The sequence below is a fragment of the Eschrichtius robustus genome, chromosome 8, assembly GCF_028021215.1.
Source record: "Eschrichtius robustus isolate mEscRob2 chromosome 8, mEscRob2.pri, whole genome shotgun sequence".
Classification (NCBI taxonomy): domain Eukaryota; kingdom Metazoa; phylum Chordata; class Mammalia; order Artiodactyla; family Eschrichtiidae; genus Eschrichtius; species Eschrichtius robustus.
In genome coordinates, this window is record NC_090831.1 from 2,135,634 (window position 1) to 2,154,843 (window position 19,210).

The window sequence follows — 19,210 nt, forward strand, 5'->3', positions numbered from 1 at the left end:
GCTGGAAGGTGGCCGTGGATCAAGTTCATGTCACTTCGGGGCTGCTATTCCCATGGGAGGGAAGATGGGGGGTGGGGACGGAGGGGCTGGAGCCCTCCCTGCCGGCCCTGATGGACAAGGGGAGCTCAGACAGCGGGCGGAGCCTGGGAGACATGGGCTGCTGGGTGGGCACGTCTGTGTCTGGGCAGGACCCTGTTGCTTCCCAGGGTGGAGACAGAGCCTTGCTCTAGTTTAAGATATTTCAGGTTGAGGAAACTTGAGTAGGGTTGGGAAAGGATTTAGTTTGAGGTGACTGTTGAAAAGAAAGCTGGGACCTGCATAGCATCTGCCAGGCTTCTTGCAGGGAGTCAGGGGAGGGTGGTCAGAGCAGGCAGGGTGGCCAGGACATACTCATGAAGATGGTACGTGAACAGAGCCCAGTGGCCTGACCAGACCCTGCATTCTGGCCGCTGCCTTGCCTTGCTGTGTGGGTTTCTTGACAATTCACCCGACCCCTGGGTGTGTGTGCACCCCATAAAAAAGCAGAGTTGAAAAGCATTGCTCCTGCGTTTTCTTCCAGCTCCAAAATATCACAGCTCCGGGTTATCAGAAGCTAATGAGACCTGTGGTCTAAGTAGAAGGGGATTCCCTTTAAGTGCATCGCACGCAGGAGTGTGACTCTGGGCACTTTTGGGAAGACACTAAGCAGCTGGAAGGACACTTTCGCCATCTGGTGACAGAAGTGTGACAGTGGATTTGGGAGGATGCTTGTCATCCAGGGCCGAGCCAAGGGCTGCTTTCAGCGAAGGGCGATTTTAGCTCCTGCCTCTTGTTTCTTCTTTTTCTTGTTTTTTTTTTCCTTTCTTTGTTTTTATTAGTTTCAGATATCATTTGATTTCATCACATTAAATTTTTGTTAAAATAAAATGAACATTATCCTGTTAAAATGTAACGTCAGAAAAATAAAGAGAGGTTATTAAAGAAGTTACCATCCTTTTTGGGGAGAGAAGATATGCTTAAACAGAGGAATTCTCTTTTTTTTGGTTTAAGAAGATTATCTGATTGCAAAACTTTAACTTAGATTGTTGTTTTGGAGGTAAAGAAAAAAATGAAATGATAAAACGATATAGTATCCAAACTCTAAAACACTTACTTTAGATTTTTATTTTGAGAACTATTGAAAAATTACTCCTGGAAAAAAAGGTTAAAATTCGTATTTATCTCTGTACACGGCAACTTGTTTCTTAATTGGAAGTTTTCAGAATAATTATACAAGAGGGTCATAATGTGTAAAAAAACTCAAATGCACAAACACTGAGATCTTGTTCTTTAGTTTTAGAACAATTCTTTTAGTTCTGCTGATGGTGGGAAACGTTATGCTTTCCAGTTTAGATTTCTAAGCCTCTTTGGGGTTGGTTCTCAGCCCCAGGAGGGAACCCTGGAGCCGGCGAGGCCCCTCCTTGTCTCAATGGTGCCCCTCTCCACCTGCTTTATCCTCCCCAGCTGACTTATCCACATTCCAGTCTGATCCCTTTCCTCTCCCTCCCACTCAAAGAGACAGCTTTGCCTTTCAAAGCCGTAATATGCACACAGCTCAGCTGCCATCTGCCATTGCCTGCTTTTCTGTTAGTTTCTCTTTTCATGTGTCAGCTCCCCAGCCAGGCTGGGCACAGAGGTGAGCGACTTGGGTGTGTCTTTGTATCTCTCTGCGAGAATACAGGATTCTGTTCGGTTGTGAGCCTATGGGATTGGTCAGTGGAGGGTGGAGGGCTTGGTGGTTGGTCTGAGAAGCCTGCTCTTCTATCGCTGCCCTGGAACCACGTGTGCATGATCCCCAGCCTGCAGGGTGGGTGTGTCCACATCGTATATCTTCCACTTTTGGATTTGAAGTTTGTCCACTGGGTAAGTAAGAGAGTATGAGTCCTCAGCTACTCCTTATAAATGTTAGCGATATATAGGAAACACTGACACACAGAGCAGAATAGTTAGGAAAGATGTAATAGGCAGAGGGTGGTGTGACACCTGCTCCCCACGTGCAGGACTGGATTGCTCCAGAATCTCGAGGTTTTGCTTCCTGATCTCAGGCTGTGCCCTTAGGGACCCTGTTTCTAGCCATGCCCTTTATGCACTTGTCGGATCCCTTCTGTAAAGCCTCTGCTTTCGTGTTTATATCATCCTAGCATCTGTGTCTTCTCTTACATTTGTGGATTAAATGTGTAATCCACATCCTGATCCCTCATAATGGAAAGATTTCTCTTTCTTCCTTTGCCTCGTGTGTGGGTATCTAATCCTCCAGCAGCTCCTTACTGGTGGTGAGCAGCCCTTCCTGAAGCAAAGCTGTAGATTTCATTTTTTATGTTTCTCCTCATGTGCTGTGCAAGTTAGTTTCAGCTCTTGTGTCTTTCAGTGGTTTCTTCCTTGACTCAGTCAATATTTATTGAGCCTGTGCAGCGTTTTGCACCAGCTCAGTTGCTATAGTCATCCTGAATGTGACAGAGACATGACACGCCCTGGCCCTTGAGTTGCACTGAATCTAGTTGGCAGCTGACTGCAGGCTGGGAGCCGGGCTCTCAGTGACAGGAGACAGTGCTCTTGGCCAACACACCCGGAGGAATTCAAGGGGTCCAGGGCTTATGCAGATTCGAAGGAAGGGGGGAGGATCGAGGAACTGGGAAAGAGGAGGGAGAGGGAAGCCCGGATTTCAGGGTTTCTCTTTGTTTTCCTGTTAATCTTAGTTTGTGTCCTTGTAGAATCCAACATTATGGGGGTTAGAAACATAAACGGAACCTCTCTGGTGATGCACAAAATAGAGAAATGGAGAGAAGACTTTATTTTAGGTGGAATGGGTTTAACTGGGAAAGGTCTGGGCTGACACCTCTTAGCTCATAAATTAATCGCATCTATGAAAACATTACAATTCCTTGGGAAGCTGTGCTGGGATTTTCATGCCTCTCATTTGTCTGTTCCTGAGGAGGCATCTGCATTCAGCCTGGAATTAGTGGGGTTTCATGGCACCCACGCCAGCAGCCACAGGATGAAGTTCCAGATTGGAAATATAACGGTGGTTGCTCGTCAGAGAGCAGGATTCAGGTGACACGAGGCATCTTTGAGTTCTCACCCAGGCCACTGGCCTTTTCTGGCAGCACAGGACAGAAAGATGTGTTGAAGCTGGATTTAAGAAAAGTATGTTGGCCTTCCCAAGTAGGTGGGCATTCTGCTGGGTGGTGGAAGGTGCAGCTGTGTAGGCAGGATAGAGCAGGAGGAAGTGTCTGGAAATTAGTTTCTTTTTTTTGTGCATGAATTTTCATAGCAGCCTTATGGGTAACAGCCCCAAACTAGAAACAACCCAAATGTCCATAAACAAGTAAATGGATAAACAAACTGTAGCGTGTCTATACAATGGAATATTGTCAAAAAGGAATGACAGGATACAGCACAGACACAACTCAGAATAACTATGCTGAGTGAAAGAAATCAGACAAGAAAGTACATGTAGGAAATAAGTTTCTGCCTTCCAGAGTGGAAAGACATTTGGGACACAGACAAGAGTGGGATTCAAATTCAACCTGCCTTCTGCTGTATTTCAGAGCCTGGTCCTTCTCATGGTTATGAAATGACACAAGGCAACGCTCCTTATAGATAGATATCTAACTGCACCCGAGTCCATAAATGTGAAATATATGAGATAAAATACAACTGTTAACAAACAACTCGTATAGAAGCTCCTCCCAAACCACCACTTACTTCATGTAGATCCTTTATGTATGAGGCCCTGAATGTAAGCAGTATCCATTAGGAAGGCCTCATTCTACATCTGAGAACTGTTTCCCATGTAAATTATATTGCTTGTTCCTACTTAGTTGTTTAGAAACAGGCTCAGTATGTGTTTTACAGTCCTTACTGCCCATGTACATGTGATACAGACATGTATATCATTACTGAGCATGCTAAGGGTCTAACTAGTTATGCAAATACTTTAGCTACCATCAAGTTAAGATCTTTCTTTCGCCTCTGCTGTGCACTTTGTATTCATGGCTGCTTCATGGAAAACATGCTCAGACGTGTCTGTTCTTCATGGTTTTGCTTCAGGTTAGATCCACTTTGCAGCACTGTCGTTCATAAGCCACAGTCGCTGGGGTGGCTCTGAAAGAAGAGGGGGCCAGTGAGAGCCCTCAGCAGCAGCCCTCAGCATCCGTACTTGGATCCGAGGCTGGTCCAGGCGCTGGCCCTTTGCCAGCCTTCCTAACCCCTCCCCCTCCGCCCCCCCAGCCATCACCCATGTTCCCACCTTCCTGGAACTAGCACAAGTGGGTCTCATCAGTCTGGGCTCAGGACTGGGATGAATGAATGAATAGCACAGAGCTCCTCTTTACTCTCACTCCCAATTCTGCAAGACTGTGCTCTTTTTCTCCAGCACAACGGTTGACTACTCCAGCCCATAGTGGGTACCTTGAGAATGGCTCCTCTTCTTCAAATGCCCGGTGTTCCGCTAGGTGCTTCATCTAAGTTCTGTACAGAACTTGATTTGTAACTGGAAGATTGCAGAGGACGGCATTTCTGTCATTAGGCGTGTTATACAAGGTGTAGGTGGCTATTGCTAGCAGGCGGGATTGCAGAAACACACCTTAGAAGCTCATGTTCCTGCTCGCAGATCCAGCAATGCACTGGGCATTCTTACCTTTGGTTTGCACAGAAGGACAAAGAACATGGGTTGACAGGAGGCCTTCTGGTGCTTGAGCTGGTATCTGAGGGCTGTTCGGCTTGGGTGGTGCTCAGACCTGGTGCCTGGAATCAGAGCAGCATGTGGAATCCAATCAGGGCCTGGGCAGGCCGACCTCCCACCAGGGCCCCAGACGCCGGCGCCGGCTGCCCCATCTGCTACCATGGGGTGTGGGGTGGATCCCAGCCACACGAGTGGGCTGGGGCAGGCAGAGCAGGGCCGGGAGCTGAGGCCGGGGAGGGACACACACACTCGTGACCCCGACTCTAAGCCTCAGCTCTGATTTTTGAGAAGTAAACAAATCCCCACAGAGTTGAAGCAGGATTTCCAAATGTGTAGTGATAGTAAAACCCACAGTTCAATTTTTGATCACGTTGCAGACCTTTCAGAAATTAGCAGTCCCGGCTGCGTGTGTGGTTTGAGCATGGCTCTGTGGTGGGAGAGGGCCATGTTTCAGGCCCAGAGCAGGAAGGAGGGTTTAGTTTGCAGGCCTGCCCAGGAAGCGGCCAGGAGGGGCTCCTCGGGGCCTGTGATGATGCCTTTCTGATTTGAAGTTGCACCTTTGTTGTTCTCCTGAAGCTCTGTGCCGGGGACAGGACAGAAGGGCCCTTCTTGCCTTTCAAATTCCAAACCGAAGTGGGGCTTTTTCCTGCTTCCTGCAGAACAGGGAGGGGTTGGGAAGGGCCTTGGACTCGAGCCGGAGCCCTGTCTCTGATGAAGAGTCTGCCCACAGCCTTCCAGAACAGGAAGGGCCGTGCCCCTTTCTTGAGGACAGACCTCAGTCATCCCCGGCCCTCTTGCTCCTTCCTGACTATCCAGCCCTCCAGATGCGACTGTCCTCACCTCACCCGGGGCAGGGGCTGCCTTCCCACCGTCTGACCCAGCGGGCGAGTGCCCTCCAGACTGTGTGTCCCGCCCTGGAGGGGGTAGTGAGGAGTCTTACAGTGTTCCAGAAGCAGGGCGTGGTCAGCTCGTGGACACTCTTCTGATTGGCTGCTGGTGAGGTCATCAGGAGTCAGCATCATCAACCTCCTGGTTCCAGCTGGTCTGGGGTCTCCGTGCTAGTGGGCAGCTTGCAGCTAACTTCTCCCACCCGGTGGGGATGTCAGTGTCTGCAAAACAGCTCAAAGGACACGGCTCAGAATATTGTCTATAAGCCTTGAGGAGGAACTAAAATAAAGGTCCTTGACTTTGTTTAACGGCTAAAGTATTATTTTGTCTTGCTTGACTGTTTTCCTTTCTTGCTGCATTTTCTCACTTCTCTGATTAAATTTACTCTTTGGCTAAAGTTTTTCTACAGACAAAAGACAGGCTGAGGACATGGGTGAGGGTCTATTCTGGGAAGGACCCATGGGGTCCTGCTCGGTTACATCCTGTGCAACTGAGGGTCTCTGCTTTTAAAATTCCGAATCCTTTTCTTATCCTGCTTGCTGAGTAAACCCACCCTGGACACAAGGATGCTACAGGCTGAAAAGAGAACTGGTAGGAGACAAGGACAGGAGGAGAGCGGGGGCAGAGAGACGCTTGTTAGGGTAGCGAGAGAACCTTCTTGTGCCAGTACTGCTTCTCAAAAACGTGCCTTTACATTGTTGTAAGATTGATTTTAACTTCTAAGGCTATAATGCAGACCAGGTCAAGATTTTGTCCCGGGCCACTCTAAAGTTTTTTTTTCAGTGTTTTCTTTCTTTTGAACACACACACACACACACACACCTAAGTCATGACTCCCAGCCAGACAGTGGTCTAGTGCCTTTAAGTACAAATTGAGCGTTTGCTTCATGCAGTAACCAGGCCGCTTGGTGGAGACTGCAGTTGGGGTTTTTGCACAGTATAGACCAAGGGGGCATCAAGAGTGCTGTTTGTGTAGTGCTGGTCGTGCCACTCGTGTTGTACGCAAAAGTCGAGTGGGGCCTCCCTGCCCAGAAAACTGTTTGGCACCCCCCGTCCCATCCGCGCTGTCCTTTAAAGCACGTATTCCCACATCACAGCTTCTGATTGCTGGGTCCACATGTGCTGTTTCTGCTTTGTCATGGGTCAACCCAGATGAAAAACCACTCTGTGGGTGGTTTCCAGAAAAAAAAAATCATCGCCATCACGACCTGCCTGAGTTACTACAGGAGGATTTGTTGGCAGTGTCTAGCATTGCCAGGAATGGCCATTATGCTTGATTGGAGCCATCCAGAAAGGTAGAATTGGGGCCAGTGGCTGGAAAGTGCAGCGAGGCCAGTTGGAGCCTGGAGATGAAGGCCATGGTGACACTGGGTGATGACCCCTGAGAGGCCTTGGACTCGAGCTGGAGCCCTGTCTCTGATGAAAGGTCGGCCCACAGCCGGTGGCCTGATGCCTCTGGGTCTCAGTTTCCTCACCAGAAACTAGGGTGATCATGTTAGTAGAGGTGTTTAGTATTGACATGAGACTGACATGAGATCACGTTGGGAGGGCTCCCGGCCGGGTCCCCGGCCCTGAGAAGCCCCCCATTTCTCCTTCCCTTACCCCGCCCTTCCTGCCCTGTTCTGCTGTCTTCTCACAGCAGAGATGCTGGGCGTGGGCCGGGCTGGCTGGGTGGGTGGCCCTGGGCAGAGCTGTGGGAAAGGGGTTCACCTGCAGGATGCCTGGGTGGGCAAGAATTCAGTATGACGTGTTATTTAATTTTTTAAGAAACAAAACCCTTTCTTTAACAGAAAGCTTATAAAGAAGCTCACTGTGTGGGTTGATAAAAATACAGAGGCTCAGGTGTGGAGCTGGGAGGGAGTGAGCGTCCCAGGCCCCATCGGTGTGCCCCCCCTTCCCCCCGGGGGAGCCTGCTCTGCCCCAGCCCCGTCCTCACGCTCTGGGACCCCGGGGCTGGTGAGTGTGTGACTTTCAGGGCCAAGGATGGAGACACCGCCCTGACCGTGGCCTGTGTTGCAGGTGTCGCCGTGCGAGCGGTGCCGCTGCGAGGCCAGCGGGGAAGTGCTGTGCGCGGTGTCCGCGTGTCCACAGACCGAGTGCGTGGACCCCGTGTACGAGCCCGACCAGTGCTGCCCAATCTGCAAAAACGGTAGGTGGACGCGCGTCCGGCCCGCGATCACGCAGGGGTCCCTGCGCGCTTCCCGCCGATGAAGCACGGGATGCAGTGCGGAAGGCACTGCAGGGTGCATGTGAGTTTCAGTATTTGCATTCACGCCCTTGCACGCGGGTTCCTGCCCTCTGGGCCCCGGGGACCCGCGGGAGCTGGGCTCCAGGAAGCCCTGCTCTCTCTTATCGGTGTCAGCACAGTGTTTTACACACGTTTAGTTCTTCGGGGGAAAATTCAATTTCCACTCTTGAAGAGAGTCGCTTATTTTAATTTAACTTTGTTTGTTCTTGCAAAGCAGTTTCTCTCTTTCCGAGACAAATCAAACATGCCTGTTGGACTCATTTACTTTTCATTACTAAGTGGATTAAATGTGAAACATCGTTGAATATTTTTCATAAGCAACTTCGGCAGGAAGAGAACCCCCTCTTACTCCAAGTGAGAGGCTGGGGGAGATCAAAAGCCTTGTCTGCTTTATGAAAGAAAATGGCAGGATGGCTTTGGTTCGCAAGGGAGGGTGTTTCCTCATCCTAAAGGATCAGTACTTTGTACCTGGGATGCTGCGTGCATCTGGGCGTCACTTTAAGAGGGTGTTGAGAAGAGTGGGTTCCCAGGGAGGATGGGATGAAGACCCGCGGCTCAGGATGGTGGTTGGATGAAGCAGTTAAGCGCAGCTTAGAAGAGAGCGGACTCTGGACATAAGACCACATCTTCAAGTACATGAGGGTCCTGCCTTGGGAGAGGGTTGGGCCGTCTCTGTGTGGCCCCAAGGCCACGGTGCTAGGACGAAGCCAGGGCAGAATGTCTCAAAAAGATGAAGGCAACTCCATGGCCTGAGCGTTTCAGAGACGGGAGGGGCTCACCTGTGAGGTTACCAGCTCGTCATCTGTGGGGTTGCTGGACATCAGGCCGTGTGGTGTGGGCTTTGTCAGTGGCTGATGGTTACACGGGGCCGCTATTAGTGTCTGTGGCAATTCTGAGATTCTGCAGTCATGCCCACTGTGTGGGCTGTGAGGTTCCACGGATGCCTTTCACCAAGTGCACACAGATACCCAGATTTCACCACGGGAAATTTTAAAAGTCTTGAAAGGAATCAATAGAAGAGGACGTGAAGCTTCTGTGGAAGCAGGACGGTGGCAGCATCTCCACCGACGGTGTGGAGTGAAGTAAGTGTGGGGAGGGGGGCGCTGGTGCCTGGGGTCGGTGAGGAGACCACAAGGACTGAGGTCCAGGCTGCAGCACGCTGCACGCGGCGGCATGACTGAGCCTTCCCGAGTCAGTGATACTCAGTGAATGGCTTGAATATAAGTGGCTCAAATAGTTGGCATCTTAAGTATGCAAGATATTGTGTCGCTCTTGTCAGTTATGACAAAACAACAACAACAAAGTTTTGGCCTTAGACAATCAGGGAATCCTCACTTCGATGTTTACAAAAGACGGAAAGACATGATTTCCATCCTTGAGGATTTTTTCAATCCCCGAAACTTTAGAAAAGTTTCAAACCTACAGAAAAGTTGATAAATAGCACAAAGAACAGAGGTATACCCTTCGCTGTATTTACCTATTATTCACATTTTGCCGTTTTATTTGTTTTATCTCTTTTGAGCTCTGTCTCTGTCCCCATCTCTCCCTATCTCTGTATATAACCCAACACTGTCAATACATTTGCTTATTTGTTCTTTTTCATGATACACACAGGATACCTTCTATTTATACCACAACCAGCATGAAACCTACTGGTTAAAGTTCAAGATTTTTTTGCAGTTCTTTTTGCCCTTAAGATATATCCCACTTAGGGTATAGAGTTAGAGAATTTAGAAATTATTTGAATTAATTCTTTATCATGTGTAGATACGTTAAAATTTTATAAAGATTTAAAGTGACATTTCTGTTTGATTCAGTTTTTAACATTAAGATATAATGTTATTGTTTGAATAATCAAACAATGTTCAAAAGTAAAACCTGTATAAATATGGTATAGTCAGAGATTCACAGAATGTTTTAATGTTGCACTGATGGTCTGGGGAGAGAGATGGTTGTTGCCCTGAGAGCAAACTTCTAAGTGTTCTGCCATTGCCTTTACACTTTGAGAGACAGCATAGAATGAAATAAGGCAGGATTGGGGGTATTGTATTAAAGATTCTTAGAAGGAGGATAAATATGGTTTTTTAAAACTAGATTAAGAAAGATTACAGGATACAAAAGGATTTGTATTCAAAGGTTTGATCCAATTATATCGAAACAGCAACAACTTTTTATTTTCAGGAATACACCCAGAAATAAATTTAAATGTCTAATCATGTAAGTACTCTTAAGTTTTGTTATAACGTATTCACTAGATATAATCTGTCTTTCATCTGTCTCTAGCTGTAGGGTATTCTGACCTTGACAGGGCAAATGGTGTTCGGAATTCTTACTGAAAAATTTGCTTGAAAAATAAGAACAGTTTCTATCAGAAATGAATGTCCTGTAATAATTGGTTGAGATTAGTGAATAATTGACATTAGTGCATCATCCTACTGCTGTGCACAAAAATCAATGTTTTCAATAAGAAAAAGTTATGCATCTGATAGATCACAGATTACAGGACATCAAAAGTGACGCCTTGTAAAATTAAATGCTTGGATAGACTTAGCTTGGATGGAAAGGAAAATCACGATTCAGTTGCAAGCTGCCAAAGTCACTTGCATCAAAGGAACAAAAGTTTGAAATCAAGAATGCCTGGAATATAAATAAATGATCACAAATCACATACAACTTAAAATAGTCACTTTGTTGATTTGTATAGGATTTTCTTTTCTTCAGGACTGGTTTTCGGATTTTTCCTACTGATACAAACAGTGAGTGTTCTATTGACTTTCAGGATTTCAGGTTTTCTCTGGTGCTGGTATACCTCAGATGAGCCTCACGTTCACAGCACACATTCCCTTCAAGCCGGAGATCAGAAGACTTCCATCCTGCATGTGTGCACCTTACCTTACTTTAAACATTCAAAGGAAGGAAACTGACAAATGTAAGACATTGATGTTGAAATACGAGGGCCTTGTTGGGATTAGCGCTGATTCTCCAACGTGGAATACTATACCCGAGGGGGAATATGAACACCAAAAGCACAAAAGCACTGAGTATAGAGATTGTATATCTCCCTGAAGTATTCAGTACTACTTGATGGTAGTTATTTAGAATTTTATTTCCACCAGAAAATGAATATGGCTATTTTTGGGGGAAAATGAAAAATTTTATGAAATTTTTAAGATAAATATGGAGACTTCAAATTATTAGAAGCACTTTCATGGAAAACATGTGAGAAGCACTAAGAATTAGACATGGTTGTTTTTGTTTTTCTCTTGTATATTTCAGACAGTAGGATAAGATCATAATTAAACCACATGTAGTGAGTTGGACAGCACTTAATGATGTGTGTGTGTGTGTGTGTGTGTGTGTGTGTGTGATTCATATCAAGATCCTTCTCACAAGGAAAAGCCTACTCCCGTTGTATGGCTTCAACATTACATTTTTACAAAATTTTTACCAAAGAGATAATACCAATCTTGTGGAAACACTTGATCATTATTTAAGATGACATGATCTTGTCCATAAAAAAAATAAAGGAAGCTACAAATATCAGAATTAATACTTGATTATACCAAGTTTGTTTTACAAAATCAATTTGTAAAAATCAGCTGTATGTCTAGATACCAGCAACAAACAAATATAAATGAATTAAAAACTACTCTTTCAAATAACATCATACATACCAAATAATTAGAAGTAAATCTAACAAAATTGGACGATTGCCACCCTTAAAAATCTTAAAGCTTTATTGAGAGAAATTAAAGAAATCCTCAGTAAATGGAAGGATAGACAATATTCATGATTGGAAAACTCACTAATGTAAAGATGTCAGCAGCCTCAAATTATTCTATTAAATAAATAAAATCTATGTATTCAGCATAATTCCAGTAAAAAAAAAATACAATTTTTTTTGTGCAAATTACCAAATTGATTTTAAAATCCACATGGAAAGACAAGTTAAAAACTGGCCAGTGAAATACAGAAGAAGAACAACAAAGCTGTAAAATGTATACTGTAAAAGTGATTAACACACTGTGGTACTGTCTCAAAGATCAAAAGACTTGATAAGAAGATGAACAACCCAATAAAAAATGGACAGAGGATTTGAACAGACAATTCAGCGAAGAAGGTAAACAAATGGTAAATAAGCACATAAAAATATGCTCAACCTCCTTGGTCCTTAGGGAAATAAAAATTAAAGGCACAGTGAGATACCAGTACACCCCCTCTAGAATGGTTCTAATAAAAAAGATAGACAACATCAGGTGTTGGCACAGATGTGGAGAAACTGGAACCCTCAAGCATTGCTGGTGCGAATGGTCCATGTGCTTTGGAAAACAGTTTGGCATTTTCTTAAAAAGTGAAACAAAAAATTTTATCTGTCCTAGCAATTCCATCCTGGAATTCAATCCCAGGAAACTGAACACATGTCTATGCAAAGGTGTGTAGGTAAATATTCATAGCAGTATTATCTTTCATAGCCAAAAAAAAATAGAAATAACCCAAATGTCCATCAGCTGGTGAATGGACAAACAACGTGATTATATCCACGCAATAGAGATCCACCAATAAAAAGAGATCAGCAAATGATAAATATATGCTACAAAATGCATGAACCTCAAAAACATCCTAAATGAAAGAAGCTAGTTGCAAAGACCACATATTGTATGATTCTACTTATTTGGAATGTCTAGAGAAGGCAAATTTACACAAGGAGAAAGCCCCTCAGTAGTGGCCTAGAGCTAGGATCAGAGAGGGGAATTAATCACAGATGGGCAGGAGGGAATTTACTGAGGTGAGAGAATGTTTATTAACTGGGTTGACTACTAAGATCATTCAGTTGTACACTTAGAAGGGGTGAGTTTTATGGTGTTTAAAATATACCTCGATAAAGCTGCTAAAAATATGGGTAGTCTCTTTAAAAGATAGACAAGTGAAATTTTTGTAATTTCCTTTGATTGACTTCTAAGGCCAGCCTTGATTACACATCTTTTCATCTTCCCTGAGAGAGTGCCTTTTCAAACCCTGTACTGGTGCCTTTGATAACTCTGAAATCTTTTCATTAAGCCTGTAGAAACTGAGGCCCTTCTAAGTATATACCGTTACGTACCTTGAAGAGCTAGGATGCCATAGAGGGTTGCAGACACACAAACCCATAGAGGCCCATGGGGTTTTCTAGACTTCCTGTGCTCTGGAGCCCCGTGCATGACACAGACATGCAGCCCACACAAACCCCTCTTCTGTATTCTTCCCTCGCGGTGTGGACACGTCTCTGCCCCCTTCAGTGCTGCACTCCCCCGTGTCATTCTAGACTCTCCCTCACGATGACCCAACTTTGCAGGACACGGGGCTGCAGATGCAGGGAGACTGGAGGTCGCTGGGTACATCCAGATCTCATGCAGGTATCGTGCTCTTCTGGGATCCCAGAGCCCAGGAGGCAGGGTTCACCCAGCTCAACTCTGGTAAGCATCACCTCCAGGACTTGTTATAACACAGATTCACTGACGCACTCCCTCCCCTGAGTTCCTGATCCAGTTGGTCTGGCCTGGAGCCTGAGAATGTGCATTTTTAATATGTGCCTCCCTTGGTGTTTCTGGTGCTGCTGGTCTTGGGACCACCCTTGGAGAACCACTGCTTTGAGGTGCTCATTTTCTCACTTTTTAAAAAATTTTTCCTCCCAGTCAAGTTTAATAAGAGAAGCACACAGTGGGGCTGTGCAGCTTTAGGCATGAATGAGATCTTTTTGAGATTTTGATGCATTTTTGTTGTTTTTCTAGAGATTTTAGAGTTTATAGAAATATGTAGTATGTAATATTTTAAAAATTGAAATCTCAGGGCAGAGAGAAAATGACTGTTGAATGGCAAGTGAGAAAAGGTTAGTACAGACACATGCTCCCATCACCCTGTGTTTCATAACAACTCATTGTTAAAGACGGTCTGCAGAGTTGACAATAAGTTTTCTAGCAGCCGAAGCAGAAAAGAGAAACTTAATAAATATTATCTACACAGAGAAACACCCCAGAGGAAATGACTTCCTAATAAGCAATTTTCCTAAAAAATAATACCTAAATAAAGTTTTTTTCTCATTCCAATTTACAGTCTCTGGAGGTGTAGAATTGTTTATTATTGGCCTTATTTTTTATGTTAAAAAAAAACTAAAATGAAGAGAATTTAAATCTGATCACAGTGATTTTGTAACTTGCTGATATAAGCCATATGGTATATTTTTTCCTGGTTCAGTGTGCTTTTTTTTTTTTTTTCAATTTTATTGTAGTACAGTTGATTTACAATGTTGTGTTAATTTCTTCCGTACACCAAAGTAACTCAGTTTTATATATATATTCTTTTTTATATTCTTTTCCATTATTGTTTGTTACAGGATATTGAATATAGTTCCCTGTGCTGTACAGTAGGACCTTGTTGTTTATCCATCCTGTATATACTAGATTACATCTGCTAATCCAAAGCTCTCACTCCTTCCCTCTCCCTCCCCCCTCCCCCTTGGCAACCACATGTCTGTTCTTTATGTCTCTAAGTCTGTTTTTGTTTCATAGATATGTTGATTTGTATTGTAGTTTAGATTCCACATGTAAGTGATACCATATGCTATGTCTTTCTCTTTCTGACTTACTTCACTTAGTGTAATAATCTCTAGGTCCATCCATGTTGATGCAAATGGCATTCTAAATAGATTTTTTTAATGTAAAAGCTTTATTCACCTTCTTGTTAGCGTTTCCCAATGTAGACCAAGAACTTAACTCCAAAGTACTAGCGGATTTCTTATCCGTGTGTTTACTTACATTTTGGTTTAGTGGGAGTAATGATTCAGATCGTATTCCATGAATCCTCCCAGAGCCCAGTAAGCGTCAATACTTATGCTTTAGAGAAGCACTTGCATGCCCCATGGTGTTCCTCCTCCTTCGTGAACTAAGATCAGCTCTGGGTTTGCTGAGGTCCACGCCAGGCTTAGATGCTGGGTGTCCTGAGTGCAGACAGCTCTCAGCTCTGCTCACTTCTGACAAGTTAGACACAGAGAAGGGTTGGGTCGGGGCTGATCTCTTGATTTCAGGAACTTAATTTGTTTTCAACTCCTCTGGAGATCTTTGAATTAGCAGCTCCTCTTTGCAAATTTGTGAATAGCTTAAAATGACACTTTTGTTTGCAAACATTGTGGCAAAACCTTAATTTTTATGAGAAATAAATCAAGTTAGACACAGACTGCCCTGAAGTCGTTGCTACCCAATTATCACAATGAAGTGCTTTCGTGAGTTAGGTGCTCACATGAACCTAGGCAGAAAGTGTATGACCGTGGCTTTATTTGCATGTTTCCTAGAGTCTGGTTGCATTTGGCCGTGGATTTTAGACCAATCTGGGGCTCAGGTCACAGACCAGCCTCCACGAGGCTTGGCCACTTCCAGTTTACATCGTGCCCTTTGAACTTGCTGAGGACCCGCCTGGAGTCCCTTCCCAGTCTCCCCCTTTTTATAAAGACTGGCACTCAAATGTCCTCACCTGGGAAACCTTCTCTGTCCTGTTTCCTACAGGAGGTTAATTCCCCTGTGGGTCCTTCTCACAACCCAGAACCCGAATCACATGTCTTCTGATGTAATTAAGCATGTTCTTTTGTTAAACTTTTGGCTCTTTTGTTGAACGCTGGGTTCTTTTTTTAGATTTTTATAGAGGAGTCTGTGTGTATGTATGTGTGTGGGTGTGTGCTTATATATTGCTTTTATAAAAGTTAGAGGCACTTATATATTTTACATCAAATACAAAGATGAGTCAGGTTCTGGTTCCTGCCCTTATGAGCTCACCATCTAGAGGGGAGGTGGTCTGTAAATAACCTGTCTGCTGCTTTCGTTGGATGATGAGGAAAGTGGTGAGGGAAGCAGAGGAAAAAAACTGAGTAATACTGCAGTAAAACATCACCATGTGTGTGGCCTCTATTTGCTTTTGAATTATTTCATTAGGATAACGTCACGGGAGTGAGATGATTAGGTCAAAGGCTTGGAACATTTTTATCATCCTGATACATATTGCCATGTTGTTTTACAGGAGGTCATGCACAGTGTAAAATCTCTGGTTCTAAGATAAAATTGCTAACCTTTCATTAATTTAATTTATAGAAAATTGTGCCCATTGTTTGAATATTAAGCCTGAAAACTCTACAGTATTTCGATGCTACTTTTCCTACAATGTGTTCTACTTCTCTACCTTGTTAACAAAATAACTTTAAAGAGAACTTTCATGGTTCTTGATTACTGAAAATCACTGATGTGAAAACCAGTTATTGGACTGCCCCATTATACAATGAGGGCTTCAGAGTAAGAACTTGATCAAGTAACCTGATTTCTCCGTATCCTTTCTGGAAAATGGACATATTAAATGTAGCTACATCTGTGGATGTTTTGTGACAATTAAGTAACATGATGGATTTAGAAGAGTTTCATTCATTCAATCAGCAGATATTGATTGATCCTCTGCTGTATGCCAGGAGATAAGATGGCAATGGGAAAGAGCATGGGAGGGGAAGGGGTGATTTCCCCAGGGGGGAGAAGGCTGTGAAGGGGCCAGGGAGGATTGTGGCCCCGGGGGTGGCTGGGCGGTGGAGGGGTGAAGGTCCCCCTGTTTGTGGGCTGGGATAGCCCTGCAGGCCTGGAGGTGGAAGCAGAGCTGGGGCCTGCCAGGCAGGGGCACAAGGATGGAACAGACTAGCTCTTGAATGATCATTATGCCTTGTTAGGGGGTCAGATTTAATCTCGAGGCACCAGAGAAGGGTCTTTAGGATGGAAGAGGCACACTTGTATTTGAACGGAAGAAGTTCTTCTGGTGGTGGGACCCAGAGCCAGCAGATGGGCAGGTTTTAGGCTCTCTTGGAGGAAAGACCGCGGCTCACAGATGCTCTTTGTCCAGGCTGTGGAGCTGTCAAGTTAGACTAAATTCCTTGAAGAAGCATCTTGGAAAACCCCGGCTTTGGAGCTAGACAGACGTGACTCTCCAGCTGAACCCGCGTGCCCTGGATGGACTTGCTTATCCCCTTCAGTTTCTTCAACTGCAAATGGGCTGATGGTCCCTGGGCACCTGGCAGGCTTATTGTGAGGATTAAATGCAAGGCGCCTGCTGCCCAGTCACTTCTCAGGACCTTCTTCTCTCTCCCCACTTGGCCTCCTAGGGGCCCCACTTAAAGGTGTGCTTCTTATAAAATAGATAACGAACAAGGACCTACTGTATAGCACAGGGAACTATACTCAATATTTCATAATAACCTATAAGGGAAAAGAATGAAAAAAGTAGATGTGTATGTATGTATAACTGAGTCACTTTGCTGTACACCAGAAACTAACACAACATTGTAAATCAACTATACTTCAATTTAAAAAATGTTTTTTTAAATATTTACCAACAAAAAAGTTGTGCTTCTTAAAAATACCCTGGGAATTCCCTGGCATTCCAGTGGTTAAGACTCTGTGTTCTCATTGCCGAGAGCCTGGGTTCAATGTCTGATCGGGAAACTAAGATCCCACAAGCCATGTGGTGTGGCAAAAAAAAAAAAGAAAAAGAAAAAAGAAAAAATACTACTCATCACCAGATTTTCTTTCATGGAAACCCTAAATCTGTACCACAAATGCTGTGGCAGCTGGCCCAGCCTCAGCTAGGAGGGAGGATCATGGCTGCAGAAGAGGTCACATTTCCAGCTGTATTTCACAAGCAAGGCCCTTTGTCCTCTAGAAGATTATCCATTCATACTCCTTTGGCATCATTCATCTGTTAAAAGCCACTTGGTCATTAATCCAGTGGTCTCAGATACCTTCAGCCTGTGTCCTCAGCAAAAGGGAAATCAATTTTCACAAGATACAATAAAGCCATTCATCCAAGGCAGGCAGATACCTGCACCCCATCCACAGCTTGATCAATGGTGCCATTACCAGAGGTAACTTGAATTGCATCCAGAACCCTTCCATGGGATGCATTCTGGTAGAAATGAGCTGTCAGTGGCTGACAGCGTGAGACAAATGGCCCCGTGGACAGCTCGCCCAATCTCCAGGAGAACAAGGCGATGAATATTCTCAGCCAGGACTTCCAGTGGGTGCGTCCACGGGATGTAAAATACCCTCTTTGTTGATCAGAAGACACATTCTGCTCTTACACTAACAGCAAAACCCAAACCTCTTATTTGCCTTTCAGGAAGATAAGCTCCAAGTACAAAAGAGCCCATTACCCCAGGAGGTCCCCTTAAACCACTGGTTCTGAAAATTGCATCTCATCTTTTCTCAAACAAATGCCTTCGCTTAAGAGTAGTTACAATTTGGTAATCCTGACAGCTGTGAACTGAATTTATCTTTAATCACACATTCCCTGAGTGTCTATGGAAAGCACGTCAGCCATCACTGAGTAAAGCATTATTATAGGAGAGAAAAACATCACCACTCTTTACTTAGGAGGGCTCACATTAGATAATAAGAATGATAGGCCTCTGAATAGAGTGTCTGTATTTTAACCTGTGTTATAACCTGACTCTCATAACCCTGGATAAAAATGCAGTTGTTTGGGCAACCTTTGGTCACCTGAGGCAGTGAAGTCACGGTGGGTACCAAGGTACACTTTAAACTTCACCTCCTGAGAGCACCAGATGCTGGTATATCTGAATCCAGGTCACCTCTGAAGAGACAGGCTAAAAATGGGTGGACTTTGAAGTAAGGCAGACTTTTCTGACCATTAGAACTCTTCCTCAGCAGTGTTCAGAGGCTGGGGAGCCCAATTCAGAGGTAAGTACTTTCCAACTTGGACCAGATGACTTAAAGAACACTTCAGTGCTAAAATCGATTATTCTTTGACACTAATGCATACATTAGTCAGGATGTCCCAGGCATCCTGACTCAGCAATCCACTTTGGGGGCACAGAAAGAACAAGGTTCCTTTCTTTGGTTAATTCAAACGTTTTCTTGTTTTTTCTCATCTTCGTTATGTCACTAAGTCATTCTGTAAATTAACAAGATAAACAGTTAAGACAAGATAAACACTTATTCTTTGAAGAACAATAGAGAGAAGACCCCGTATCACCTTCCTCTAAAGCACGTGGAGAGAAACATAAAAACTGGGCAGGGAGATCTGAGCCTCCCCAAGGGGCCTGGAGCTGGCGGCAGGGTTGCCGGCTCTGGTTCCACCCACCCTCTGCTGCTGCCACATCTGGACCTCACTTTCCTTATCTGTAAAAGGGAATAGATAAAATAGGGGAGAATATATAGGAACTTGCCTTTGCAAATTAAAACCTATTATATATCTATCATTTAAAGGAGGGATATGCCTTAGCAAACAAAATACACGTGATTAATATTTACGAAAAGCCTCAAACATTTCCCCCTAAAAACCCCAAATTCATTTAT

The 19,210-nt window shown here is 44.5% G+C and overlaps 1 protein-coding gene across 1 annotated transcript in view; it reads left to right on the forward strand.

Annotated features, from left to right (window-relative positions):
- VWC2 (von Willebrand factor C domain containing 2) overlaps nt 1-19,210 on the forward strand; it is a 108,195-nt gene that overhangs the window by 15,421 nt on the left and 73,564 nt on the right. Inside the window, exon 2 of the mRNA XM_068550124.1 lies at nt 7,610-7,739. Coding sequence (XP_068406225.1) covers nt 7,610-7,739 — 130 coding nt within the window. The remainder of the gene's footprint in view (nt 1-7,609; nt 7,740-19,210) is intronic.